This window comes from Schistocerca americana, chromosome 10 (genome assembly GCF_021461395.2).
Source record: "Schistocerca americana isolate TAMUIC-IGC-003095 chromosome 10, iqSchAmer2.1, whole genome shotgun sequence".
In the NCBI taxonomy this organism is placed as follows: Eukaryota; Metazoa; Arthropoda; class Insecta; order Orthoptera; family Acrididae; genus Schistocerca; species Schistocerca americana.
This window is the reverse complement of record NC_060128.1, coordinates 145,303,400-145,329,498: the sequence shown is the minus strand read 5'-3', so window position 1 is coordinate 145,329,498 and position 26,099 is coordinate 145,303,400. Positions and strand designations below refer to the sequence as shown.

Genomic DNA, 26,099 nt, shown 5'->3' with positions numbered 1-26,099 from the left:
TTTACCTGGACGATTGCACAAAAAACAGGTATGTGCGATTAGTACTCGAGCATCGAGGTTCCCTACAAACTTATCTGTGTGTTTAGATAGATCATTCAACTCGGGAAGCCGGCCGGTGTGGCCGAGCGGTTCTAGGGGCTTAAGTCTGGAACCACGCAACCGCTACGGTCGCAGGTTCGAATCCTGCCTCGGGCATGGATGTGTGTGATGTCCTTAGGTTAGTTAGGTTTAAGTAGTTCTAAGTTCTAGGGGACTCATGACCTCAGATGTTGAGTCCCATAGTGCTCAGAGCCATTTGAACCATTTTTGAACCAACTCGGGAATCTAAAATTTCGTCTGTTTTTGCCTGTTACCGATATCGATACTGGGACGAAATCAAAATAGGTCACTAACTCACCGTATTTTTTGATTGCCTTCAGGAATAAGATTAAATGTTTTAAACCGAAAAGAGAGAGTGGACCTTCGTATGTGATAAATTTCAACTTCGCATGTCTACCGGTTCCTGAGAAAAGTGGCTCTTAACAGGCAGACGCACGGAGAGAGTGTCAGGTAACAAATAAATCGTTTTTAGTGTGTGACAATTACAAATTAAAAATTTATGGATTTTAACTTTACTTTTAGTGTGAAACCTTGCTGTCTGCCAAATTTCATGACTCTACGCCAACGGCAAGTACCCGATAAGTTATGATGACTGAAGTAATTTCTTAGACTTTCCCGGCGATTTGATGACATCTCGTGGAAATCGGATTTTCTGCCAGATATCAGCGTCTTCCAAACACGATATTTCGACGTCATTACTTGACGTCTTCATCAGGTGTTCCCTGAGTCTCAGGGACGCTGATATCCGCTGATATCCGGCAGAAAACCCGATTTCCACGAGATGTCACATGATGACTGAGTTTGCTAGTGTCAAAATATGTGACGTAAACGACCGTATCTTTAGATTGCATAGACATAGAAGTTTAAATTTTTTTACACCGCCAATAGAACGTAGATCTTAATATTTGACTTAAATTTGAAATTGACATCTATCGGTTACTGAGAGAATGGAGGTTCAACAGACGGGCAGACAGTCCGATCTCAAATGACAAATTTTTTCAATGAAATAATTACAAATAAATAATTTTCAAATTTTTCTCTTCAGTTGTGCCGTGAGCTCTTGCTTTTTGCCAAATTTCATTATTCTACGTCAACGGTAAGTACGTTGTGATGAGTGGGTTAGCGAGTATCAAAATGTGACAGAAGGCAGAAACTTTTGACTGCATTGACTTTTGTTACACATCCAAGGGACAACAGACGTTAGTACGTGAAATAAGTTTCAACATCATCTACATCTACATCTATACTCGGCAAGCCACCCAACGGTGTGAGGCGGAGGACACTTTACGTGCCACTGTCATTACCTCCCTTTCCTGTTCCAGCCGCGTATGGTTCGCGGGAAAAATGACTGCCGGAAAGCCTCCGTGCGCGCTCGAGTCTCTCTAATTTTACATTCGTGATCTCCTCGGGAGGTATAAGTAGGGGGAAGCAATATATTCGATACCTCATCCAGAAACGCACCCTCCCGAAACCTGGATAGCAAGCTACACCGCGATGTAGAGCGCCTCTCTAGCAGAGTCTGCCACTTGAGTTTGCTAAACATCTCCGTAACCCTGTGACGAAACGCGCCGCTCTTCTTTGGATCTTCTCTATCTCCTCTGTCAACCCGACCTGGTACGGATCCCACACTGATGAGCAATACTCAAGTATAGGTCGAGCGAGTTTTTTGTAAGCCACCTCCTTTCTTGATGGCCTACATTTTCTAAGGACTCTCCCAATGAATCTCAACCTGGCACCCTCCTTAACAACAATTAGTTTTATATGATCATTCCACTTCAAATCGTTCCGTACGCATACTCCCAGATATTTTTCAGAAGTAACTGCTACCAGTGTTTGTTCCGCTATCATTTAATCATACAATAAAGGATCCTTCCTTCTATGTATTCGCAATACATTACAATTGTCTATGTTAGGGTCAGTTGCCACTCCCTGAGTGCCTATCCGCTGCAGGTCTTCCTGCATTTCACTGCAATTTTCTAATGCTGCAACTCCTCTGTATACTATAGCATCATCCGCGAAAAGCCGCATGGAACTTCCGACACTATCTGCTAGGTCATTTATATATATTGTGAAAATCAATGGTCCGATAACACTCCCCTATGCCACGCCAGAGGTTACTTTAACGTCTGTAGACGTCTCCCCATTGATAACAACATGCTGTGTTCTGTTTGCTAAAAACTCTTCAATCCAGCGACACAGCTGGTCTGGTATTCCGTAGGCTCTTACTTTGTTTATCAGGCGACAGTGCGGAACTGTATCGAACGCCTTCCGGAAGTCAAGGAAAATGGCATCTACCTGAGAGAAAGAGGTCTTAAACGGACGGACATATCACATAAGAAATCACAAATTTTTTCGTGTCGAATAATTAAAAATCGTCATTTTTCGGATTTTTTCCTTTATGTTTACCGTTAATCCTTCTTCTTGCCAAATATCATGATCCTAGACCAGAGATAAGTAACCTATACGTTTTGATGAATGAGATTGCAATCGTATAAGACTTTCAATTTCATCAATTGAGGTACGGAACGTAAAAACACATGCACGCCTCTGGACAATCTTGAAAATATGACAGATTAGGGGAAAGTCGGACGTATGGCAGCCTTGTATGATAAAGTTGAGGCACCGTCTCCCCTTTCCTTGCCAGCGAAATACTGGCAGTGAAAATGGCATCCATCACAACGATTCGAACCGGCTTACGCCCGAGTCGGGCTGCCCCGGAGTCTGGTACAAAAGAGAAGTAGTAAAAAGGCACCGGCAGTTGCGTTCATCGGCACTGACCTGTCTGAAGAAATTGGGGACGTCGTCGGCATCCTGAAACGTCGTGTCGGCGGGGTCGACGACGTAGAACATGGCGGCGGCGCCCTTGAGCACCCCCGCCGGCGGCTCGCCCGGTAGGAAGAGGTGTGGCGCGTACGATGTGTTCATGGCGGCGTCGCGACGCTGAATGCCGGCGCGCGCGCGGCACAGACGCTTATAGCCGGCCGGCGCCTCCTATCACGTAACAGGCGCCGGGCCGGAGAGGGGAGGGGCCGGGAGGGGAGAGCGCCGTGGAGGGGAGGCCGCGCCCACCCGCACCTGTTGCTGTCGCGCCCTCCCCACCACGCAGCCACCTGTTGCTGCCGCACGCACCCCATTCAACTCACCGTTGGACCGCAGTCAACAGTCGCATGGGCCTTATACTCTTAACTATCTCCTGGAAAGTATCTGAAAACCACTACGTAATGCGGAACTGAACATTCAGGGCCTTCCACAAGTACCAATTTATCGCTAACCGATAAATTGGGCGTGTGTAGGGGCCTCCTGATTAATTTTTCTTCTCTGGCTGTCGGTCGGAGCTGGCCATCGCACGGCCAACTTCCCCCCCCCCCCCCCCCCACCACCACCAACCACCACGCAAATTGTAGCGCTGCCCAACCAACTTCCCGACTGACGATTGAAGATTGCAGTCTGCTCGCGCGTAAATACAAAGGATAGTAGGAAAGTTTTGCAATACGAAGCAAGAATAGTCGCAGGAGGCTGGTTGTTGCTGTGTTCTGAGAATGTCTCACATTTGCATTGTAGCCGTTGTGCCAAGTCTGTGGTACGCCCACGAAGTGAGCTTCGTTCAGTTTTGTGGTACAACATCGCGCGTCGATTAAACAGACTAGTGGTTTGATGAAATGATTCTTGCACTCGGTGATGTATGTCCACATCGTACAAGTATACAGGGTGGTCCATTGATCGTGACCGGGCCACGAAATAAGCATCAAAGGAAAAAATTACAAAGAACGAAACTTGTCTAGCTTGAAGGGGGAAACCAGATGGCGCTATGGTTGGCACGCTAGATGACGCTGCCACAGGTCAAACGGATATCAACTGCGTTTTTACATAGGAACCCCCATTTTTTATTACATATTCGTGTAGTACGTAAAGAAAAATGAACGTTTTAGTTAGAACACTTTTTTCGCTTTGTGATAGATGGCGCTCTAATAGTCACAAACATATGGCTCACAATTTTAGACGATCAGCTGGTAACAGGTAGGTTTCTTAAAATACAGAACGTAAGTACGTTTGAACATTAACCACACATTAAACCGCCAAGGTCGCTGATGTTCCACTTGTCGCAGCCATCGTGGATTTTCCGTTGCCCAATAGTGCATATTTTTGCCGGTTTACGTTACCGCTGTCGGTGAATAATGCTTCGTCGCTAAATAGAACGCGTGCAAAAATCTGTCATCGTCCCGTAATTTCTCTTGTGCCCAGTGGCAGAACTGTACACGACGTTCAAAGTCGTCGCCATGCAATTCCTGGTGCATAGAAATATGGTACGGGTGCAAACGATGTTGATGTAGCATTCTCAACACCGACGTTTTTGAGATTCCCGATTCTCGCGCAATTTGTCTGCTACTGATGTGCGGATTAGCCGCGACAGCAGCTAAAACACCTACTTGGGCATCATCATTTGTTGCATGGCGTGGTTGACGTTTCACATGTGGCTGAACACTTCCCGTTACCTTAGATAACGTAACTATCCGGCGAACGGTCCGGACACTTGGATGATGTCGTCCAGGATACCGAGCAGCATACATAGCACACGCCCGTTGGGCATTTTGATCACAATAGCCATACATCAACACGATATCGACCTTTTCCGCAATTGCTAAACGGTCCATTTTAACACGGGTAATCTATCACGAAGCAAATACCATCCGCACTGGCGGAATGTTACGTGATACCACGTTTATGACTATTACAGCGCCATCTATCACAAAGCGAAAAAAGTGGTCCGAAGAAAACATTCATATTTCTTTACGTACTACACAAATATGTAATAAAAATGGGGGTTCCTATTTTTTAAAAAAAAACAATTGATATCCGTTTGACCTACGGCAGCGCCATCTAGCGGGCCAACGATAGCGCCATCTGCTTTCCCCCTTCAAGCTAGACGAGTTTCGTTCTTTGCAGTTTTTTTCGTTTGATGCTTATTTTGTGAGATATTTGGCCCAGTCACTATCAATGGACCACCCTGTATACTTAGAGGTAAAAATGTGAACATCGATGCTGTGAGGAAAACGCTAGACGAAAACAGCCGAGTGGTGAGTGAGCTACAAGCAGATACAGGATACCTTAAAGCTAAATGCACGAGCGATTCGTTCGATCCTGCACGATCATTTGCAAGTAAACTTTGATGTCTCTGTGTGCCCCATAGACCGATGGAAGAGAAGATGGCACCACGTGTGACTTGGTGCCAGGAAATGTTAAAGAAATTTTCTAAGGGATAATCTCAGTATGTTAATAACATCACGACATGTAACGAGATTTGGTTGTACTATTATGATGTGCCCACTAAGACTCAAAACAAAGTTTGAGTTTTTGAAGATGACGGACACACCCATAAAGGTCAGAAAATCCCGATCAGTAAACAACAAAATGATAGCTTATAAATTGCAGTTGTTTCAAAGAAAATGCCTTTTTTGCGTGGTGCACATCGAAATTTTTATTTTTATTTATACACCCAGCCGCGTTTCACCTTTTTTTACAAGGCATCTTCATTGGGTGTCCTGAAATATTACATGATATGTCCATCTTTACACATATGTTTTGTTTTCACATCTAGGTTACAGATTAAAAACTGTTCCTTAACGTTTTTTATGAAACGGAAAGGTACTTACATGTAACTTCTAATTATTTGCTACTAAGCAAACTGCTTTTTCTCATCTGGCAACCAGGTGGAGATCTTACACTTCACTGTTTACGTTACACATTACGGTAACTGCCATCTTTTTAACACACAGTTTCAATTGTTTTATAAGTGTCAGCAACATTCTCACTTCTCTGCATTCCACTGTTACGTGTGTGTGTGTGTGTGTGTGTGTGTGTGTGTGTGTGTGTGTTAGAGAGCGAGAGAGATTTCTTGTTTTCTTCTTTAAATAATTATTACTATTATTATATTTTCCTATATATACTTATGAGGGGAATCAGATGTGTAATCATTTGTTGGGATTTCTGTCTATTATATGATCAATCAGTGTAAACAGTGAGTTGTTACTCATATTTACTTGGTCATTTAGCAGTTGTTTGTTTTCAGCCTTTGTTTTGTATGTATAGTAATTTTCCTTTAATGTTAGGAGATGTCTTTCATTATTTATTCTAATTATTTTTATATCATTTTCTCTTGTATCAGGTTTGTGGTTATTTTCTCTCAAATTTTCTGCAAAAGTTGAGTGGCTCGTTCCATATTTCCATGCTTTGGTATGTTCTTTGTACCAGGTGTCAAATGTTCTGCTGGTCTGAAATGAAAAATCTCCTAACATTACAGGAAAATTACCACACATACAAAACAAAGGCTGAAAAGAAACAACTACTAAATGACCAAGTAAATATGACTAACAACTCACTGTTTACACTGATTGATCATATAATAGACAGAAATCCCAACAAATGATTACACATCTGATGCCTCTCATATGTATATACAGGAAAATGTAATAATAATAATAATAATAATAATAATAATAACAATAACAATAACAATAATAATGAACCCCGTGGAGGCCCGGGAAAAGAATAGGCCTTCGGTATGTTCTGCCAGTCGTAAAAGGCGATGAAAAGAACAAACCACTAATAGGGCTAACCCCCCTTTTAGTGTGATTACTTGGTTCAGGACAGAACTAATGAAGACTCAGACAAGCGCTGTCATTGTCGGGGACGACGCTTGAACCCTATGCCCATCCAAAATGGTAATGACACTGCTAGCCACACGAAAATAGAGTTGTTTTGCAGGATAGGCTTCCTACAACCACTCTAGAAGGAAAACAAAGACAGAGGATGAGATGGTCAGATGAAGTTAATCGACACCTCATGTTCTGTTATTACCAAGCAACAAACTTAGAAACCAACACAACTGGATACAGATCACAAGTATACACAACATTTATTACCAGATACCCAGAATTAAATTTTTTAACAGAACAACGACTAGCTGATCAGATCCGTGTAACAATAAAAAATAACGGGATACCCCAGTCAGAATTAGAAAACATCAAACAACAAGTACAACAAATACTGGAACAAAAGAATGTGCAATCAGAAGAAGAAGGAAATACAGTAATGGACTCAAACATCCCAGAGCAAACAAACAAAGAACAACAAGCATCAATTAAACAATCAGAGGAAAACGAAATCTTAAGACAGCCACCAGAACAAGCACAAATAGAACACGAAGTGACACACATGTTAGATATAAAAGAAAAATTTCAGCTGACATATATAGAATACAAAGACACACAGACATTAGACCATTCTTGCATAGACCACCAAATAACCCACAAGTCGAAACATCAATAACAAGTATCAACACATTCATACACAACAAAACAAATGAATACACAACTATGGAAGAGTTACAACTACTGGTTTATGTAGGACCACTCACTACTCTAAATATACACACTAGGCAGAGATCAGAACCAACCAACACACAGAAGAAACCCACAAAACCAGCATGGCAACACAGGCTACAGATCAAAATAGAAAAACTGAGAAAAGACATCGGACAGCTAACACAATTTATAAGAAATGAAATGTCAGAAAAAAAACGAAAAGGTTAGGTAAAATCTCACAACAAGAAGCGATAGAGCAATTAGATGAAAAGAAGCAGAAATAACAAGCATTGGCCAAACGACTTAAAAGATACAAAAAAGTGAAAATAGAAGGAAACAAAACCAAACATTCAACACAAACCAAAAGAAATTTTACCAGACAATAGACAACACACATTAAAATAGACAATCCACCAAACATAACAGACATGGAACACTTCTGGAGCAACATATGGTCAAATCCGGTACAATATAACAGGCATGCACGGTGGATACAAGCAGAAACAGACACATACAAGATGATACCACAAATGCCTGAAGTGATAATTTTGCAACATGTTGTCACCCAAGCAATTAATTCTATGCACAATTGGAAAACCCCTAGGAAAGATAAAATAGCAAATTTCTGGCTAAAGAAGTTCACCTCAACACATTCACATCTGACTAAATTATTTAACAGTTACATTGCAGACTCATACACATTCCGTGATACACTTACACAAGGAATAACTTATCTGAAACCTAAAGATCAAGCAGACACAGCAAACCCAGCAAAATATCGCCTCATAACATGCCTACCAACAATATACAAAATATTAACTTCAGTCATTACACAGAAATCAATGACACATACAATACAGAACAAAATTATAAATGAAGAACAAAAAGCCTGTTGCAAAGGAGCACGAGGATATAAAGAGCAACTGACAATAGATGCAGAGGTGACATATCAAGCTAAAGCTAAACAAAGGTCGCTACACTACACATACATTGATTACCAAAAAGCTTTTGACAGTGTACCCCACTCATGGTTACTACAAATATTGGAAATATACAAAGTAGACCCTAAATTGATACAGTTCCTAAACACAGTAATGAAAAATTGGAAAACCACACTTAATATCCAAACAAATTCAAATAATATCACATCACAGCCAATACAGATTAAGCATGGAATATACCAAGGAGACTCATTAAGTCCTTTCTGGTTCTGCCTTGCTCTGAACCCACTATCCAACATGCTAAAAATACAAATTATGGATACAATGTTACTGGAACATACCCACACAAAATCACACATTTGCTATACATGGATGATCTAAAACTACTGACAGCAACAAATCAACAACTCAACCAATTACTAAAGATAACAGAAGTGTTCAGCAATGATACAAATATGGATTTTGAAACAGACAAATGTAAGAAAAATAGCGTAGTCAAGGGAAAACACACTAAACAAGAAGATTACATATTGGATAACCACAGCGACTGCATAGAAGCGATAGAAAAAACAGATGCCTATAAATATCTAGGATACAGACAAAAATCAGGAATAGATAATACAAATATTAAAGAAGAACTAAAAGAAAAATATAGACAAAGACTAACAATAATACTGAAAACAGAATTGACAGCAAGAAACAAGACAAAAGCTATAAATACTTATGCTATACCAATATTTACCTACTCATTTGGAGTAGTGAAATGGAGTAACACAGACCTAGAAGCACTCAATACACTTACACGATCAAAATGCTACAAATATAGAATACATCACATACATTCAGCAACAGAAAGGTTCACATTAAGCAGAAAGGAAGGAGGAAGGGGATTTATCGACATAAAAAAACCTACATTATGGACAGGTAGACAATTTCAGAAAATTCTTTATAGAACAAGCAGAAACTAGCAAAATACACAAAGCAATCACTCATATAAATACATCGGCTACACCACTACAATTTCATAACCACTTCTACAACCCTTTAGATCACATATCAACAGATACAAAGAAAGTAAATTGGAAAAAGAAAACACTACATGGCAAGCACCCGTATCATCTAACACAGCCACATATCGATCAAGCGAACATGTGTCAATAATTACGGATTTCTGTAGTTGTATATATAAGTTAGGATGTAGCTGTATTGCATTGATGTACTGGTGGATATTGTGTGGTATGACTCCTGTAGTTGATAGTATTATTGGTATAATGTCAACTTTATCCTGATGCCACATGTCCTGGACTTCCTCAGCCAGTTGTATGTATTTTTCAATTTTTTCTCCTGTTTTCTTCTGTATATTTGCTGTATTGGGTATGGATATTTCGAATAGTTGTGTTAATTTCTTCTTTTTATTGGTGAGTATGATGTCAGGTTTGTTATGTGGTGGTGTTTTATCTGTTATAATGGTTCTGTTCCAGTATAATTTGTATTCAACATTCTCCAGTACATTTTGTGGTGCATACTTGTATGTGGGAACGTGTTGTTTCATTAGTTTATGTTGTATGGCAAGTTGTTGATGTATTATTTTTGCTACATTATCATGTCTTCTGGGGTATTCTGTATTTGCTAGTATTGTACATCCGCTTGTGATGTGCTCTACTGTTTCTATTTGTTGTTTGCAAAGTCTGCATTTATCTGTTGTGGTATTGGGATCTTTAATAATATGCTTGCTGTAATATCTGGTGTTTATTGTTTGATCCAGTATTGTAATCATGAATCCTTCCATCTCACTGTGTATATTGCCTTTTCTTAGCCATGTGTTGGATGCGTCTTCATCGATGTGTGGCTGTGTTAGATGATACTGGTGCTTGCCATGTAGTGTTTTCTTTGTCCAATTTACTTTCTTCGTATCTGTTGATGTTATGTGATCTAAAGGGTTGTAGAAGTGGTTATGAAATTGCAGTGGTGTAGCCGTTGTATCATATGAGTGATTGCTTTCTGTATTTTGCTAGTTTCTGCTCGTTCTATAAAGAATTTTCTGAAATTGTCTACCTGTCCATAATGTAGGTTTTTTTATGTCCCCTTCCTCCTTCCTTTCTGCTTAATGTGAATCTTTCTGTTGCTGAATGTATGATGTATTCTATATTTGTAGCATTTTGATCGTGTAAGTGTACTGAGTGCTTCTAGGTCTGTGTTACTCCATTTCACTACTCCAAATGAGTAGGTAAATATTGGTATAGCATAAGTATTTATAGCTTTTGTCTTGTTTCTTGCTGTCAATTCTGTTTTCAGTATTATTGTTAGTCTTTGTCTATATTTTTCTTTTAGTTCTTCTTTAATATTTGTATTATCTATTCCTGTTTTTTTTCTGTATCCTAGATATTTATAGGCATCTGTTTTTCCATCGCTTCTATGCAGTCGCTGTGGTTATCCAATATGTAATCTTCTTGTTTAGTGTGTCTTCCCTTGACTGTGCCATTTTTCTTAAATTTGTCTGTTCCAAAATCCATATTTGTATCATTGCTGAATACTTCTGTTATCTTTAGTAATTGGCTGAGTTGTTGATTTGTTGCTGTCAGTAGTTTTAGATCATCCATGTATAGCAAATGTGTGATTTTGTGTGGGTATGTTCCAGTAATATTGTATCCATAATTTGTATTTTTAGCATGTTGGATAGTGGGTTCAGAGCAAGACAGAACCAGAAAGGACTTAATGAGTCTCCTTGGTGTATTCCATGCTTAATCTGTATTGGCTGTGATGTGATATTATTTGAATTTGTTTGGATATTAAGTGTGGTTTTCTAATTTTTCATTACTGTGTTTAGGAACTGTATCAATTTAGGGTCTACTTTGTATATTTCCAATACTTGTAGTGACCATGAGTGGGGTACACTGTCAAAAGCTTTTTGGTAATCAATGTATGTGTAGTGTAGCGACCTTTGTTTAGCTTTAGCTTCATATGTCACCTCTGCATCTATTATCAGTTGCTCTTTACATCCTCGTGCTCCTTTGCAACAGGCTTTTTGTTCTTCATTTATAATTTTGTTCTGTGTTGTATGTGTCATTAATTTCTGTGTAATGACTGAAGTTAATATTTTGTATATTGTTGGTAGGCATGTTATGGGGCGATATTTTGCTGGGTTTGCTGTGTCTGCTTGATCTTTAGGTTTCAGATAAGTTATTCCTTGTGTAAGCGTATCAGGGAATGTGTATGGGTCTGCAATGTAACTGTTAAATAATTGAGTTAGATGTGAATGTGCTGAGGTGAATTTCTTTAGCCAGAAATTTGCTATTTTATCATTTCCAGGGGCTTTCCAATTGTGTGTAGAATTAATTGCTCGGGTGACTTCATGTTGCAAAATTATCACTTCAGGCATTTGTGGTATCATCTTGTATGTGTCTGTTTCTGCTTGTATCCACCGTGCATGCCTGTTATATTGTACCGGGTTTGACCATATGTTGCTCCAGAAGTGTTCCATGTCTGTTATGTTTGGTGGATTGCCTATTTTAATGTGTGTTGTCTATTGTCTGGTAAAATTTCTTTTGGTTTGTGTTGAATGTTTGGTTTTGTTTCCTTCTATTTTCACTTTTTTTGTATCTTTTAAGTCGTTTGGCCAATGCTTGTTATTTCTGCTTCTTTTCCTCTAATTGCTCTATCGCTTCTTGTTTTGAGATTTTACCTAACCTTTTTCTTTTTTTTTTCTGACATTTCATTTCTTATAAATTGTGTTAGCTGTCCGATGTCTTTTCTCAGTTTTTCTATTCTGATCTGTAGCCTGTGTTGCCATGCTGGTTTTGTGGGTATCTTCTGTGTGTTGGTTGGTTCTGATCTCTGCCTAGTGTTTATATTTAGTGTAGTGAGTGCACCTATATAAACCAGTAGCTGTAACTCTTCCATAGTTGTATTTTCATCTATTTTGTTGTGTATGATTGTGTTGATAGTTGTTATTGTTGTTTTGACTTATGGGTTATTTGGTGGTCTATGCAAGAATGGTCTAATGTCTGTATTTGTGTCTTTGTATTCTATATATGTCAGCTGAAATTTTTCTTTTATATCTAACATGTGTGTCACTTCGTGTTCTATTTGTGCTTGTTCTGGTGGCTGTCTTAAGATTTCGTTTTCCTCTGATTGTTTAATTGATGCTTGTTGTTCTTTGTTTGTTTGCTCTGGGATGTTTGAGTCCATTACTGTATTTCCTTCTTCTTCTGATTGCACATTATTTTGTTCCAGTATTTGTTGTACTTGTCTTTGATGTTTCTAATTCTGACTGGGGTATCCTGTTGTTTTTGATTGTTACACGGATCTGATCAGCTAGTCGTTGTTCTGTTAAAAAATTTAATTCTGGGTATCTGGTAATAAATGTTGTGTATACTTGTGATCTGTATCCAGATGTGTTGGTTTCTACGTTTGTTGCTTGGTAATAACAGAACATGAGGTGTCGATTAACTTCATCTGACCATCTAATCCTCTGTCTTTGTTTTCCTTCTAGAGTGGTTGTAGGAAGCATATCCTGCAAAACAACTCTATTTTCGTGTGGCTAGCAGTGTCGTTACCATTGTGGGCGGGCATAGTGTTCAAGCGTCGTCCCCGACCATGACGGCGCTTGTCCGAGGCTTCTTTAGTTCTGTCCTGAACCAAGTAATCACACTAAAAGGGGGGTTAGCCCTATTGGTGGTTTGTTCTTTTCGTCGCCTTTTACAACTGGCAGAACATACCGGAGGCCTATTCTTTACCCGGGCCTTATTATTATTATTATTATTATTATAAGAAAAAAATAAATCTCTCGCCCCCTCTAACACACACACACACACACACACACACACACACACACACACACACACACACACACACACAAAACAGTTGAATGCAGAGAACTGAAAATGTTGAAATGTTGGTAACACTTACAGAAACAAATGAAACTCTGTATTAAAAAGATGGCAGTTACAGTGATGTGTAACGTAAACAGTGAACTGTAAGATGTCCACCCGGTTGGCAGATGAGAAAAAGCAGTTTGCCTTGAACCATTGAATTAGAAGTTACCTGTAAGTACCTTTCCATTTCATAAAAAAGTTAAGGAACTGTTTTTAAATCTATAACCTAGATGTGAAACCATAACCTGCGTGTAAAAATGGACAAATCGTGTAATATTTCAGGACACCCACTGAAGATACCTTGTAAAAAAAGGCGAAACGCGTCTGGATGCATAAATAAAAATTTCGATGTGCAGCATGCAAAAAAGGCATTTTCTTTGAAACAACTGCAATTTATATACAGCTGCTGCGAAAATGGCCGCTACAAGAAACACGTTAAAATGATAGCTTTTTTTTTTTTCAAAATCGAGTTGAACTGTGGAGCGTGTTTTGGATGCACAGGAGACAGTCACAGCTAAGTGGTACAGTGAGCGGTGCCTGCCCACAGTCATCCCATCTTTGAAGAACCTGCGATCGAAGTCAAGAATGGACGCTCGGTTCCTCCATCACGACAACACTCCAGCTCACAGCGTCAAAACATGCACCGAATAGTTGAGGGGTACAGGACAAGCTTCTTTAGCACCCGCCTTACAGTTCAAAACTTGCTCCTTGTGACTTTGCATTGTTCCCACAAGTGAAAATGAAGCCGAAAGGAGTGCAGTTTTCAAGTGATGAGAACCTTCTGAGGGTTTGGGACAACGAATATGCTTTACTCCCTACAGAAACTTGCGAGAACTTGTTTAGAGATTAGTTACGGAGGATGGTGAAATGTACTCAGTGTAGCGGAAATTACTTCGAAAAAACTTTCCTAGTACCCGTTGTATGTGCTGTTTAAATAGTTAACGTGGCAGATGGCAAGACAGAGGTGTCATGAGGAAATTTCTAGAGAGGAATCTTCTGTCTTTTTCATTACAATTACACTCGAAGAAAGAAAATGACGCACCAGGAAGAAATTTTCCGAATGGGGCAGAAATCTGTAGGTGTAATGCACAAACAAACAAATTATTAGAATTTCAGAAAAACTAATGAATTTCCCCTGAACAGAATGAGATTTTCACTCTGCACCGGAGTGTGCGCTGATATCAAACTTCCTGGCAGATTAACACTGTGTGCCGGAGCGAGACTCGAACTCGGGACCTTTGCCTTTCGCGGGCAAGTGATCTACCCAAGCACGACTCTCGCGCCATCCTCACAGCTTTACTTCTGCCAGTACCTGGTCTCCTACCTTCCAAACTTTACAGAAGCTCTCCTGCGAACCTGAACATTTTTGTACTTCCTTCTTCCGTCGTTCAGCTGAAGTATTTCCTATCCAATTTGTCTGCGCGCTGATTCATCCTTTACAGTCTTTTAAACTTCCGCCTACTCTTATTCATTATCACAATGTGATCCGAGTCCATGTCTGCTCCTGCGTAAGCCTTACAATCCAGTACCTAATTTCGGCCACACTGTCCAGTCACGATGTAATGTAACTGAAATTTTCAAATATCTCTTTCCAAGTATACCGCCACCTCTTAGAGGTTCTTGAACAGTATTCGCTATTACTTGCTGCATTTTATTGCAGAACTCAGTCTTTTTCCTCTCTCATTCATAGTACCAAGCCCATATTATCTTGTAACCATTTCTTCCACTCCTTCCCCTACAATCGCATTCCAGTCCTTATGGCTATTGGATTTTCATCTCTCTTTACGTACTGAATCACCAGTTCAGTATCCTCATATAGTTAGTCTCTTCATCTTCGGCTTGCGACGTCGACATATACCGGGTGATCAAAAAATCAATATAAATTTGAAAACTGAATAATGTAGATAGAGAGGTACAAATTGACACACATGCGTGGAATGACATGGGGTTTTATTAGAACCAGAAAAAATACAAAAGTTCAAAAAATGTCCGACAGATGGCGCTTCATCTGATCAGAATAGCAATAATTAGCATGACAAAGTAAGACAAAGCAAAGATGAAGTTCTTTAAAGGAAATGCTCAATATGTCCACCATCATTCCTCAACAATAGCTGTAGTCGAGACATAATGTTGTGAACAGCACTGTAAAGCATGTCCGGAGTTATGGTGAGGCATTGGCGTCGGATGTTGTCTTTCAGCATCCCTAGAGATGTCGGTCGATCACGATACACTTGCGACTTCAGGTAACCCCAAAGCCAATAATCGCACGGACTGAGGTCTGGGGACCTGGGAGGCCAAGCATGACGAAAGTGGCGGCTGAGCACACGATCACCACCAAACGACGTGCGCAAGAGATCTTTCACGAGTCTAGCAATATGGGGTGAAGCGCCATCCTGCATAAACATCGTACGTTCCAGCAGGTGTTTATCAGCCAGGCTGGGGATGATGCGATTCTGTAACATATCGGGGTACTTCTCACCCGTCACGGTAGCAGTTACAAAACCAGAAGCACGCATTTCCTCGAAGAAAAAATGCCCGATAACGGTAGATGTGGAAAATCCAACCCATACCGTGACTTTCTCGTAGTGCAATGGAGTTTCCACTACGGTTATAGGATTTTCGGTAGCCCAAATTCTGCAAATGTGGGCGTTGTCAGACCCTCGGAGCGTGAAATTAGCTTCTTCGGTCCACAACACGTTATTCAACCAATCGTCACCTTCCGTCATCTTTTGAAACGCCCACACCGCAAATGCCCTCCACTTTACTAACTAGCCAGGTAACAGTTCATGATGCCGATGGATTTTGTACGGATAGCATCGGAGGGTACGCCTAAGTGCCAACCAAACAGTAGTGTATGGAATGCCGGTGCGACGTGCGACTGCACGAGCGCTGACTTCCTCGTGCGTAGACGAACCCGCTACAGTCTCCATTTCTTCCTGAACTGTCTCAGCAGCATTACGCCTTGTGCTCGGTCGGCCACTACGGGGTCTATCGTCTAAACAACCCGTGACTTCGAACTTGGAAATCATTCCCGCCACAGCTGCACTTGTCAACGGACCTTTACCCGTTCGAATCCCCTTCCTATGGCGATAGGATCGTAACGTTGAACTAGCACATTCCCCATTCTGATAATACAGCTTCACTAAAAGCGCCTTTTCAGGTAACGTCAACATGCTGCGACTGCTGGCGCATCTGATTCTCTCTCTCATTACAGCTCCTTTTGTACACGATTGTCATGCGCAGTCACTGACGTATTGCTGTCCAGCGCCATCTGTCGGACATTTTGTGAAAATTTTTTTTTGTTCTAATAAAACCCCATGCCATTCCAAGAGTGTGTGTCAATTTTTACTTCTCTATCTACATGATTCAAATTTATACTGACTTTTTATCACCCACTATTCCCGAATTATCGTTGTCGGTGTTGGTCTGCGGTCGATTCAGATGCAAATAATCCTATCACAGAACTGTTCAGAGTAACACTCTCTGCCCTACCTTCATATTCACAACTAATCCTACTCCCATTATACCATTTTCTGCTACTGTTGATATCACCTTATACTCATCTGACCAGAAATCCTTATCATCCTTCTACTTTACTTCAATGAACCGTCCACCATATGTAGATTAAGCCTTAGCATTTCCTGCCTACCATCACTGAATCTCCAGTACCAGAGGCAACTTTACTGTACAGTAGATACACTGTAGACACACATCGCCCAACTCGAACGAAGACTTACGTCATGCGCAGATGACACTACGTTGGTGCCACGAAAAGACAACGAGAAATGAACACGCAGGGAACCAGAAAAATGTCTCGGCCTGTGGCTCATAAAAACTAACGCCACAGAAAGTCAGCTTGTCTTCAGACACAAAATGTTTACAAGGAATAAAAAATAAAAGCCACGATATAACATTAACTCCTTTACAATATTATTAGTACTGTCACAGGAAAAAAAACATATTTAACATTAAAACGTCCTCTCACACAGACAAGTATAACGTTTCTCATGTGCAGTCTTGTCGACTAAACGTGGTCTCCTGTCATAATGTTCGGATCAGCACCTTAGCTGAGAACTCCTATGAAAGCTACTCCAAAAATAGAGACTAAATCATATATTACCCTTTTTATAGGCATTTAAAAAAATTACTTTGACCGTGTAGTGTATGTCTAATGGATAAAAATATCAGACTATTATTTCGTATCCTGAAGGGATTCCAGTATGGAGCAATGTTACAGGTAATCTGGGATCGAACCTGTAACCTTTTGGTTACAGACGCTAGCCTAATCAGACACGAAACTACCTTGCTGTACTCAGAAAAGCAGAAACAGTTTCTCATATACAGCACAACAGTTAACTTCCATTCTTACTTTGTCAACAGCAGACAGATACATTAACACTTTCTCTGCTCTCTTGTAAGTAGGCTGTTTAGGTTTTCTTATTGGTAACGCCACGTAGCGCTCTGTATGAAAAGCACTGGCTGTGCTGTGTGCAGTCTGTGGCTAGTTTGCATTGTTGTCGGCCATTGTAGTGTTGGGCAGCTGGATGTTAACAGCGCATAGCGTTCGGCAGTTGGAGGTGAGCCGCCAGCAGTGGTGGATATAGGGAGAGAGATGGCAGAGTTTTGAAATTTGTAAGACTGGATGTCAATTATGATTATTAAGGTAAATAAATTGTTTGTTCTCTATCAAAATCTTTCATTTGCTAACTATGCCTGTCAGTAGTTAGTGCCTTCCGTAGTTTGAATCTTTTATTTAGCTGGCAGTAGTGGTGCTCGCTGTATTGCAGTAGTTCGAGTAACGAAGATTTTTGTGAGGTAAGTGATTTGTGAAAGGTATAGGTTAATGTTAGGGCCATTCTTTTGTAGGGATTATTGAAAGTCAGATTGCGTTGCGCTAAAAATATTGTGTGTCAGTTTAAGCACAGTCTTGTATAATTCTTCTAAGGGGACGTTTCATACTCTGTATAGATAATATTATTCAAGTGTAGAAAAAGAAAAATCTGCCATGAGGGGGTTTCTATTATAGTGATTTGAAGAAACAGCTACTATTGGCTCTGAGCACTGTGGGACTTAACATCGGAGGTCATCAGTCCCCCTAGAACTTAGAACTACTTAAACCTAAATAACCTAAGGATAGCACATACATCCATGCCCGAGGCAGGGTTCGAACCTGCGACCTTAGCGTCGCGCGGTTCCAGACTGAAGCACCTCGAAATGCTCGGCCACACCGGCCGTCTCAGCTACTATTCTAATTCAATTAAGCAAAATTACTATGTTATTAGGTCTACAACTTTGCTTCCGCCGTTTTGCAATAGATGGCAGTAGCGGCAAGTGGGGTTCAGGTGATTGGTCACAGGTGTAATACAATAAGCCTAGGCATCTGTAAACATAATGCCATAAAAATATTAGTCGATTTGTGATTGCATCATAAGGTTATTCTCGATTAAGTACGTGAACTTACGTACCAATTTCTCGCCATTTGCGGGAAGTTTTAATTTTCTGGTTTAACAAGAAGAAATCTGCGGCTGTGGCTCTTAAAATGGTGGGTGAGACCAATGGTGAGGGAACTATTAGTGGAGGAACGTGCAGAGAATGTTTCCAACGCATTAAGAACGGAGATTTTTATGTCGAAGACCGGCATGGCGGAGGAAGACAGAACGTTTTCGTAGCTACTCAGACGAAGACAGTCACAGGACATGATTATCGAAAGCAATTGATGCGTTCGAGCCCAGCACTGAAACACAAACGGCCAAAATACAGCGATAGACACGTAAAGGTAATTTTGCAACAGGTCAGTGCTCGACCCCATGTCGCAAAACCCGTAAAAGTATGCATGGAAACCTTCGTACATCCATATTTAAACTGGATGAAGGTGGGACACAGCTGGTATAATTTTTACTAAAAATGAAATTCCTCCAGCTGTTGTTAAGATTTTATATTTACTTCGCTACTAGTTTCGACGTTGCGTCGACGCTATCTTCAGACCCGTGCACTTTGATGAAATCAGTTGTGTGTGGCTCTTTCTAAGACCGCGGTGAGATCAACACATGCTCCACATGGATGGCGGGCAGTAACTAGTTAACCACCCGAACCCCACTTGCCGCTACTGCAGTAACTAGTTACTGCCCGCCATCCATGTGGAGCACGTGTTGGTCTCACCGCGGACTTCTAGACAGAGCCACACACAACTGATTTCATCAAAGTGTACGGGTCTGAAGATGGCGTTGACGCAACGTCGAAACTAGTAGCGAAGTAAATACAAAAATCGTAAGTACAGCTGGAGGAATTTAATTTTTAATAAAATATTCATGGAAACGTTGAAATGAGAAGTCCTATCCCTCCCACCGTATTCTCCATACGTTGCTCTCTTCATCGATCAGTGGCATACAGTCTGGCTGACCAGCACTTCCGATCATATAAACAAGTGCAAAATTGAATCGATTCATAAATCCCCACAAAAGACGCCCAGTTCTCCCACGACGGATTTCGTATGCTATCCGAAAGATGGGACAATGCAATGGCTAGCGATGGGCAATACTATGAATCATATTTTTTTTGCAAGTTTTTCACAATAAAGCCCGAACTTCGAGAAAAAACGGCGGAAGCAAAGTTGTAGACCTAGTATAATACTGACAATCTTAGGACATACTTTGAAATCATCCTTCTTTCATTTATGGACCATCTCGAATCTTTTACTATATTAAGTTTCCAAAATTATAGTTCTTTGTAATTTTAGGACACTGTCTAGGTCTACACTCATCAACCAGAACATTATGACCACCTGACTAATAGCTCGTACGTCCACCTTTGGTACGGATAACAGCAGCGACGCGCCGTGACACGGAAGCAATGACGCCTCGGTCGGTCGCTGGAGGGAATTTGCACCGCATCTACCCACGCAAGTCACATAATTGTTCAATCACATCCCAGATGTGTTGTATTGGGTCCATACCTGGAGAGCGGGGGGGCCAGCACATCGGCTGGAACGCGCCACTGTGTTCCTCAAACCACTCCATCACACTCCTGACTATAACACGGCGCATTATCTTGTTGAAAAATGGCACCGCAGTCGTGAAACATGATCGTCATAGTCTGCAACCAGTGTACGATACTCCTTGGGCGTCATAGTACCTCGATCGAGCTCCTCTGGACTTGTATGTATGCGCATGTGAATGATTCCCAAAGCATAACGGAGCCGGTGCCAGCTTGTCTTCGTCCCGCAGTACGAGTGTCAAGGAGGTGTACACCTGGAAGATGACGGATGCGTAGCCTCCCATCAGCATAATGCAGAAGGTTCAAATGGCTCTGAACACTATGGGACTATGAGACTTAACATCTGAGGTCATCATTCCCCTAGACTTAGAATTACTTAAACCTATCTAACCTAAGGACATCAAACACAACCATGCCCGAGGCAGGATTAGAACCTGTGGCCGTAGCAGCAGCGCGGTTCCAGACTGAAGCGCCTAGAACCGCTCGGCCGCAACGGCCGGCTAATGCAAAAGGTATCAGCATTCATCAGACCACGCAACGCTCTGCTACTGCACCAACATCCAGTGCCAATGGCCACATGCCCATTTCAGTAGTAGGTTGCCGTTGTCATGGTGTTAACATCGGCCCATGCAAAGGTCGTCGGCTGCGGAGACCCATCGTTAGGAGTGTTCGGTGCACTGTGTGCTCCGACACACTTGCACTCTTCCCAGCATAAAAAATCTGATGTTAGTTCCGCCACAGTTCGCCGCCTGTCCTGTTTTACCAGTCTGCCCAGCCTACGACGTCCGCAATCTGTAACGAAGGGTGGCTGCCCAACCCCACGATGTCCGGACGTGGTTTCACCTTGGTTTCGCCACGTGTTGAGGACACCACAGCACCACTCAAATACTCGACAAGTCGCGCAGTTTCCGAAATGCTCGTGCCGAGCCTCTGGGACATCACAGTCTGCCCTCGGTCAGACTCAGACAAATGGAGCGCCTTCCCCATTCTACACACGGACAGCACGCTCACTGCTACATATCAAGTGCGTGTGTCTGACCAGCAGTCATTCCTCACCAGGTGACGCTGCTATCACCCGGACGGGTTTATGTCGACAGAAGGTCACTGATCATAATGTTCTGGCTGATGAGTGTCTGACTTAGGTAAATGTTCTTTGAGCAACTGTACAATATGGTACCAACAAATTACGAGGGCGAGTCAAATGAAAACCTCAAATATTTTTTTAAAATATTATTTATTGTGCAGAAGTGGTACAAAGCTGTATCACTTTTCAACATAATCTCCCCCACGCTCAACGCAAGTCCTCCTGCGCCTACAAAGTGCATAAATTCCTTTAGAAAAAAATTCTTTTGGTAGTCCGCGCAACTACTCGTGCACCTCGTGGCGTACCTCTTCATCAGAACGGAACTTCTTTCCTCCCATTGCGTCTTAGAGTGGTCCAAACATATGGAAATCACTTGGGGCAAGGTCTGGTGAGTATGGTGGATGAGGAAGACACTCGAAATGCAAGTGTGTGATTGTTGCAACTGTTGTACGGGCAGTGTGGGGCCTTGCATTGTCATGTTGCAAATGGACACCAGCTGACAGCAATCCACGTCGCTTTGATTTGATTGCAGGCCGCAGATAATTTTTTAGGAGATCTGTGTATGATGCACTGGTGACAGTGGTCCCTCTAGGCATGTAACGCTCCAAAATGACGTCTTTTTCGTTCCATAACCTTCCCTGCTGAGATTTCTGTTCGAGACTTCTTTGGTTTTGGTGACGAGGAATGGTGCCATTTCTTGCTCGCTCTCTTCGTTTCCGGTTGGTGGAAGTGAACCCAGGTTTCGTCCACAGTAACGAATCTTGCAAGTAAGCCATCACCTTCTCGTTGAAAGCGCCGAAGTTCTCCATAAGCATCAACACGTCGTCCTCTCATTTCAAGAGTCAGCTGCCGTGGCACCCATCTTGCAGACTCTTCTGAAACTGCAGCACATCATGCTCAATGTGGTGTGCTGACCCATGACTAATCTGTAAACATGCTGGAATGTCATTCAGTGTCACTCGGCGGTTTTCCTTCACTATGGCTTCAACTGCTGCATTGTTGTGTGGAGTCACAACTCGTTGTGCCTGACCTGCACGAGGAGCATCTTCCACTGAAGTCACACCATTTGCGAACTTCCTACTCCACTCGTAGATTTGCTGCTGTGACAGATATGCATCACCGTACTGAACCTTCATTCGTCGATGAATTTCAATAGGTTTCACACCCTCAGTATGCAAAAACCGAATAACAGAACGCTGTTCTTCCCTGGTGCAAGTCGCAAATGGGGCGGCCATCTTTATACTGATACTGCGACGGTATGTGTGCATCTGCACTATGCCGCCACCTACAGGCCATTCTGCCCGCTGTTTGTAGCACGCTTACCAACATACAGAATAACGGCGCGAAATTTCGATTTGTTACTACAAATTTGAGGTTTTCATTTGACCCACCCTCGTATTTTTAAAAATACAAACAAGAAACTTTACTGGTTCAAGCTGTTACTACAGTTCTAAATGAAGTTCTTAATCCTTTGCTGTAGGCGACGGGTGTGGCATTTCACTGTGGCGGCTACACAACCCATGCATTAGCACTCAGGGCTCTATGATTTTGGGCCTAATAAAATCTTCTTGCTGTTTATTTACATATACAATATAGCCCAACTGTGAACGCCGTGCTACTATAAAACAGCAGTCTCCATCCAAGGCTGTTTAGGCAGCTGATGCATAAGCCACAAAGCCACACTCACGCCAAGCCTATGACGCTTCTATCACTGCTGCCTATAGAGTAACACCACTCCTCCTTGTTCTAGCTAGCTGCAGCGCCCAAATCATTCCGCCTTTTCGCCATCCCGCCTTTCCATTTCGTTTTGGATGCCTTCAGCATGAACCAGTTTTCAATTTGACAATATTTCTTTTAATACACTAATTCATTTATCTTGGAGAATGGATTAGTTGGAATGCTGGGGAAAGCAAAGCAATGGAATCCAGAAAAAATAAACTTGATTTGGCCTTCCAGCTAACAAAAAATACATACAACAAAAAATCCCTTTCATGGAGGTCCAAAATTACACATTACAAGACAGCCATTAAGCCAGAAGCACTGTATGCAGCAGAAACACTTAACATGAATTTCAAAGGCCAAATGGAGAAACTTGAGCTAAAGGAAAGGACAATTTTAAGAAAAATCATAGGACCAAAATTTCAAGACAACAAGATTATATACATAAAAAATGAAACACTCTACAAGAAAGCTGAAAAACTTTCAGATACTAAGCGAAAGAGGAGGATAAATTTTTATGGTCATCTTCTCAGAATGAATTCCAGCAGATTAAGTAATCAAATCTTTGTCTTTTCCCGTAAGCGCAAAACGAAACCCAAATGGTTTAAAGAAACTCAGGAAGACCTAGTAGGTTTAAAGATTTCAGAAAATTCACTTATTGATCGAACAGCTAAATTAAGTTTCCAACACAAATCTACACTCAAGTCCAAACCCTGCATCTCGGAAGAAGAAAAGAAGACCAGAAAGAAGGAAGAAATACTGGGCCCTAAGAAAAGAACAACGCGCAAAGAAATGATTAATCCAGGGTACCCCAAAGAGGGTAAAACGAAAGAATACATTTATCTCGTTCAGAAATAAATTGTTTAAAAAATGTTATACAAAAATCTCTTACAAATTCATCTTACTACAATTTAGACGTAACTGTGCTATATAACAGTTTTGTTAAAAGATATTAACTTTCACAGATATGACATTAAACCTATGATCGTTTCTTATAAAAATGACTAATTGTCTCTTACTATAGATACTACATTATCATGGAAACCTCACAAAGACGTCATAGCAAAAGCAATTGGATGATTAGGACTCTTGAAACTGCATGGTTGTATAAACAGAACTTCAAAAGAAACATTAATTCACACTGCAAGATTACTACTTATTGAGGAACTTCGAGCATTCATCTATCCAATGACACAAGTCATGTGATTCTTTTATAGTTCGTAATAAACAACTGAAATCTTTTCTTTCTTTTTCAATCAACCTACACTGAAGAATAGCCGCTGGCCATCGCGAATGACAAACAACAAGTCAAAGTATAACATAGAACATTTGAATATAATAATTATTATCCTCATCATTTGTCAGTAGATTTTCAAAATATGTGAATATATTACAATAACTGCTAATATTTACATAATTGATTCACTGTCGGAATAAAACATAGTTATGTACTTTTAATAAATTTAACATACACAGAATACCTGATCTTGACTGTTGTGGCCAAGGCTGTCAAAACTGAAATATAGCAGAATTTTTACTTAAGCCGGTCTAACAGTCTCTGTTAAGATATTCATCTACAGAGTAGGAGGAGGGGTGTCAATGGAAGCGTCCGATTCCAGCCGTCTGCTTTGACGTAAAGGTGTTGTGTGTGAATGCCATTGGACGGTGTTCATGAGTTGGTTGTGTTGTAGATGTCGGAATTTGCTGGTGGTAAGTAATCTTTTTTCCCTAGTTGTGATGTTTTGTGGATTTATGGTGTTTTAATTTATGTAGGGATGTTTGATTTGTGGATTTTTGAGGTTGTGGCTTTGGTTTCATTTTTCGCAGTTGTAGGTGTTGGTTTTTTGGCATCAATAGTTCTGGTGGACCTATGTAGGTCACCGGAAATGACCGATTCCCATTTTCGTAGTTGAAGGTTTTGGTTGACCTATATTGGCCAAGGGAAATGTGCGATTCTAATTTTCGTAGTTTTAGTTGTAGGTATTGGTGTTTCGGTATTGTCACCTATGGTTAACCAGCCTGTATAAGCTTCAAGGGAAGTGTCCCATTCCTGTAGATTTTGTTGGTGTAGCGGAATGTTTTAGTTTTTTTCCTTTTTGTTCGTCATTTTGTGTTTTTGGATCGTGGCTTTTTTTACTATTATATTTAGTTTGTCGTCACCCTAAAACCCCCAACTTCCCGCGGTTGTCCCATTAGTTTGATTGTATTTTTGGAGGGAGGTGTTATTGTCTTTTTTATATGTATATTCGTGTTGGTTGCCGTGTGTATGTAGTGACGTCATAGGAGACACTTAGAATAGCAATTTCCGGCATATTGATGACGTCATGGGTCAAAGCAGACGGGTGGAAATATACACTTCTGTATCAAAAAGTCTCTATCTAAAATCAAGTTTTTAATCTTTGCTGACTTGCTGGCAGCTTATTGAAAATGCGTGTTCCTGAATATTGTACCCCTTATTGGACCAAGGTAAGTGATTTTAGGTGTTTATGTACATTGCTGTTCCTATTTCTGGTATTGATATTATGTATTGAGCTATTGGTTGGAAATACTTGCAACAAATTTCATTAAGGAATAAATATACTAGGAAGCAGTGGTTAGAATGCGAAGTTCCTCGAACAGGTTCCTACATGATCTTTAATTTACACCACAAACGATTTTTATAACACGCTTTTACATGCTAAAAACTTTTGCTCCGTTTGACGAGTTACCCCAGAATATGATCCCTTATCAAATAATAGGATGAAAGTATGTAAGCTTTTTCATATTTATGTCTCCTACATCTGACATTTTCAAAGCAATTACAAACTTCTTTACGCGCTTCATCAATTCTGTGGCATGCCCTTCCCAACTGAATTTATTATCGAGCTGTAGTCCCAGAAATGTAACACTGTCAACGTTTTCGATTTGCATGTCTTCGTATGTTATTCACATGATGTAGCTGGAGAAAGAGAGCAGTTTTCCAAATTTTACATAACACTTGGTTTAGCGTACTCACACTTTCCCCAATAGGCCTATACAGTACAGGACA

At 40.9% G+C, this 26,099-nt stretch overlaps 1 protein-coding gene across 1 annotated transcript in view; it reads right to left on the bottom strand.

Moving 5' to 3' along the window:
* The window catches only part of LOC124552455 (alkylglycerol monooxygenase-like), a 201,760-nt gene extending 198,725 nt beyond the window's left edge, over nt 1-3,035 (bottom strand). Inside the window, exon 1 of the mRNA XM_047126732.1 lies at nt 2,878-3,035. Within this exon, the coding sequence (XP_046982688.1) occupies nt 2,878-3,024 (147 nt within the window). The 5' untranslated portion in view covers nt 3,025-3,035. The remainder of the gene's footprint in view (nt 1-2,877) is intronic.
* Between the last annotated feature and the right edge of the window lie 23,064 nt (nt 3,036-26,099).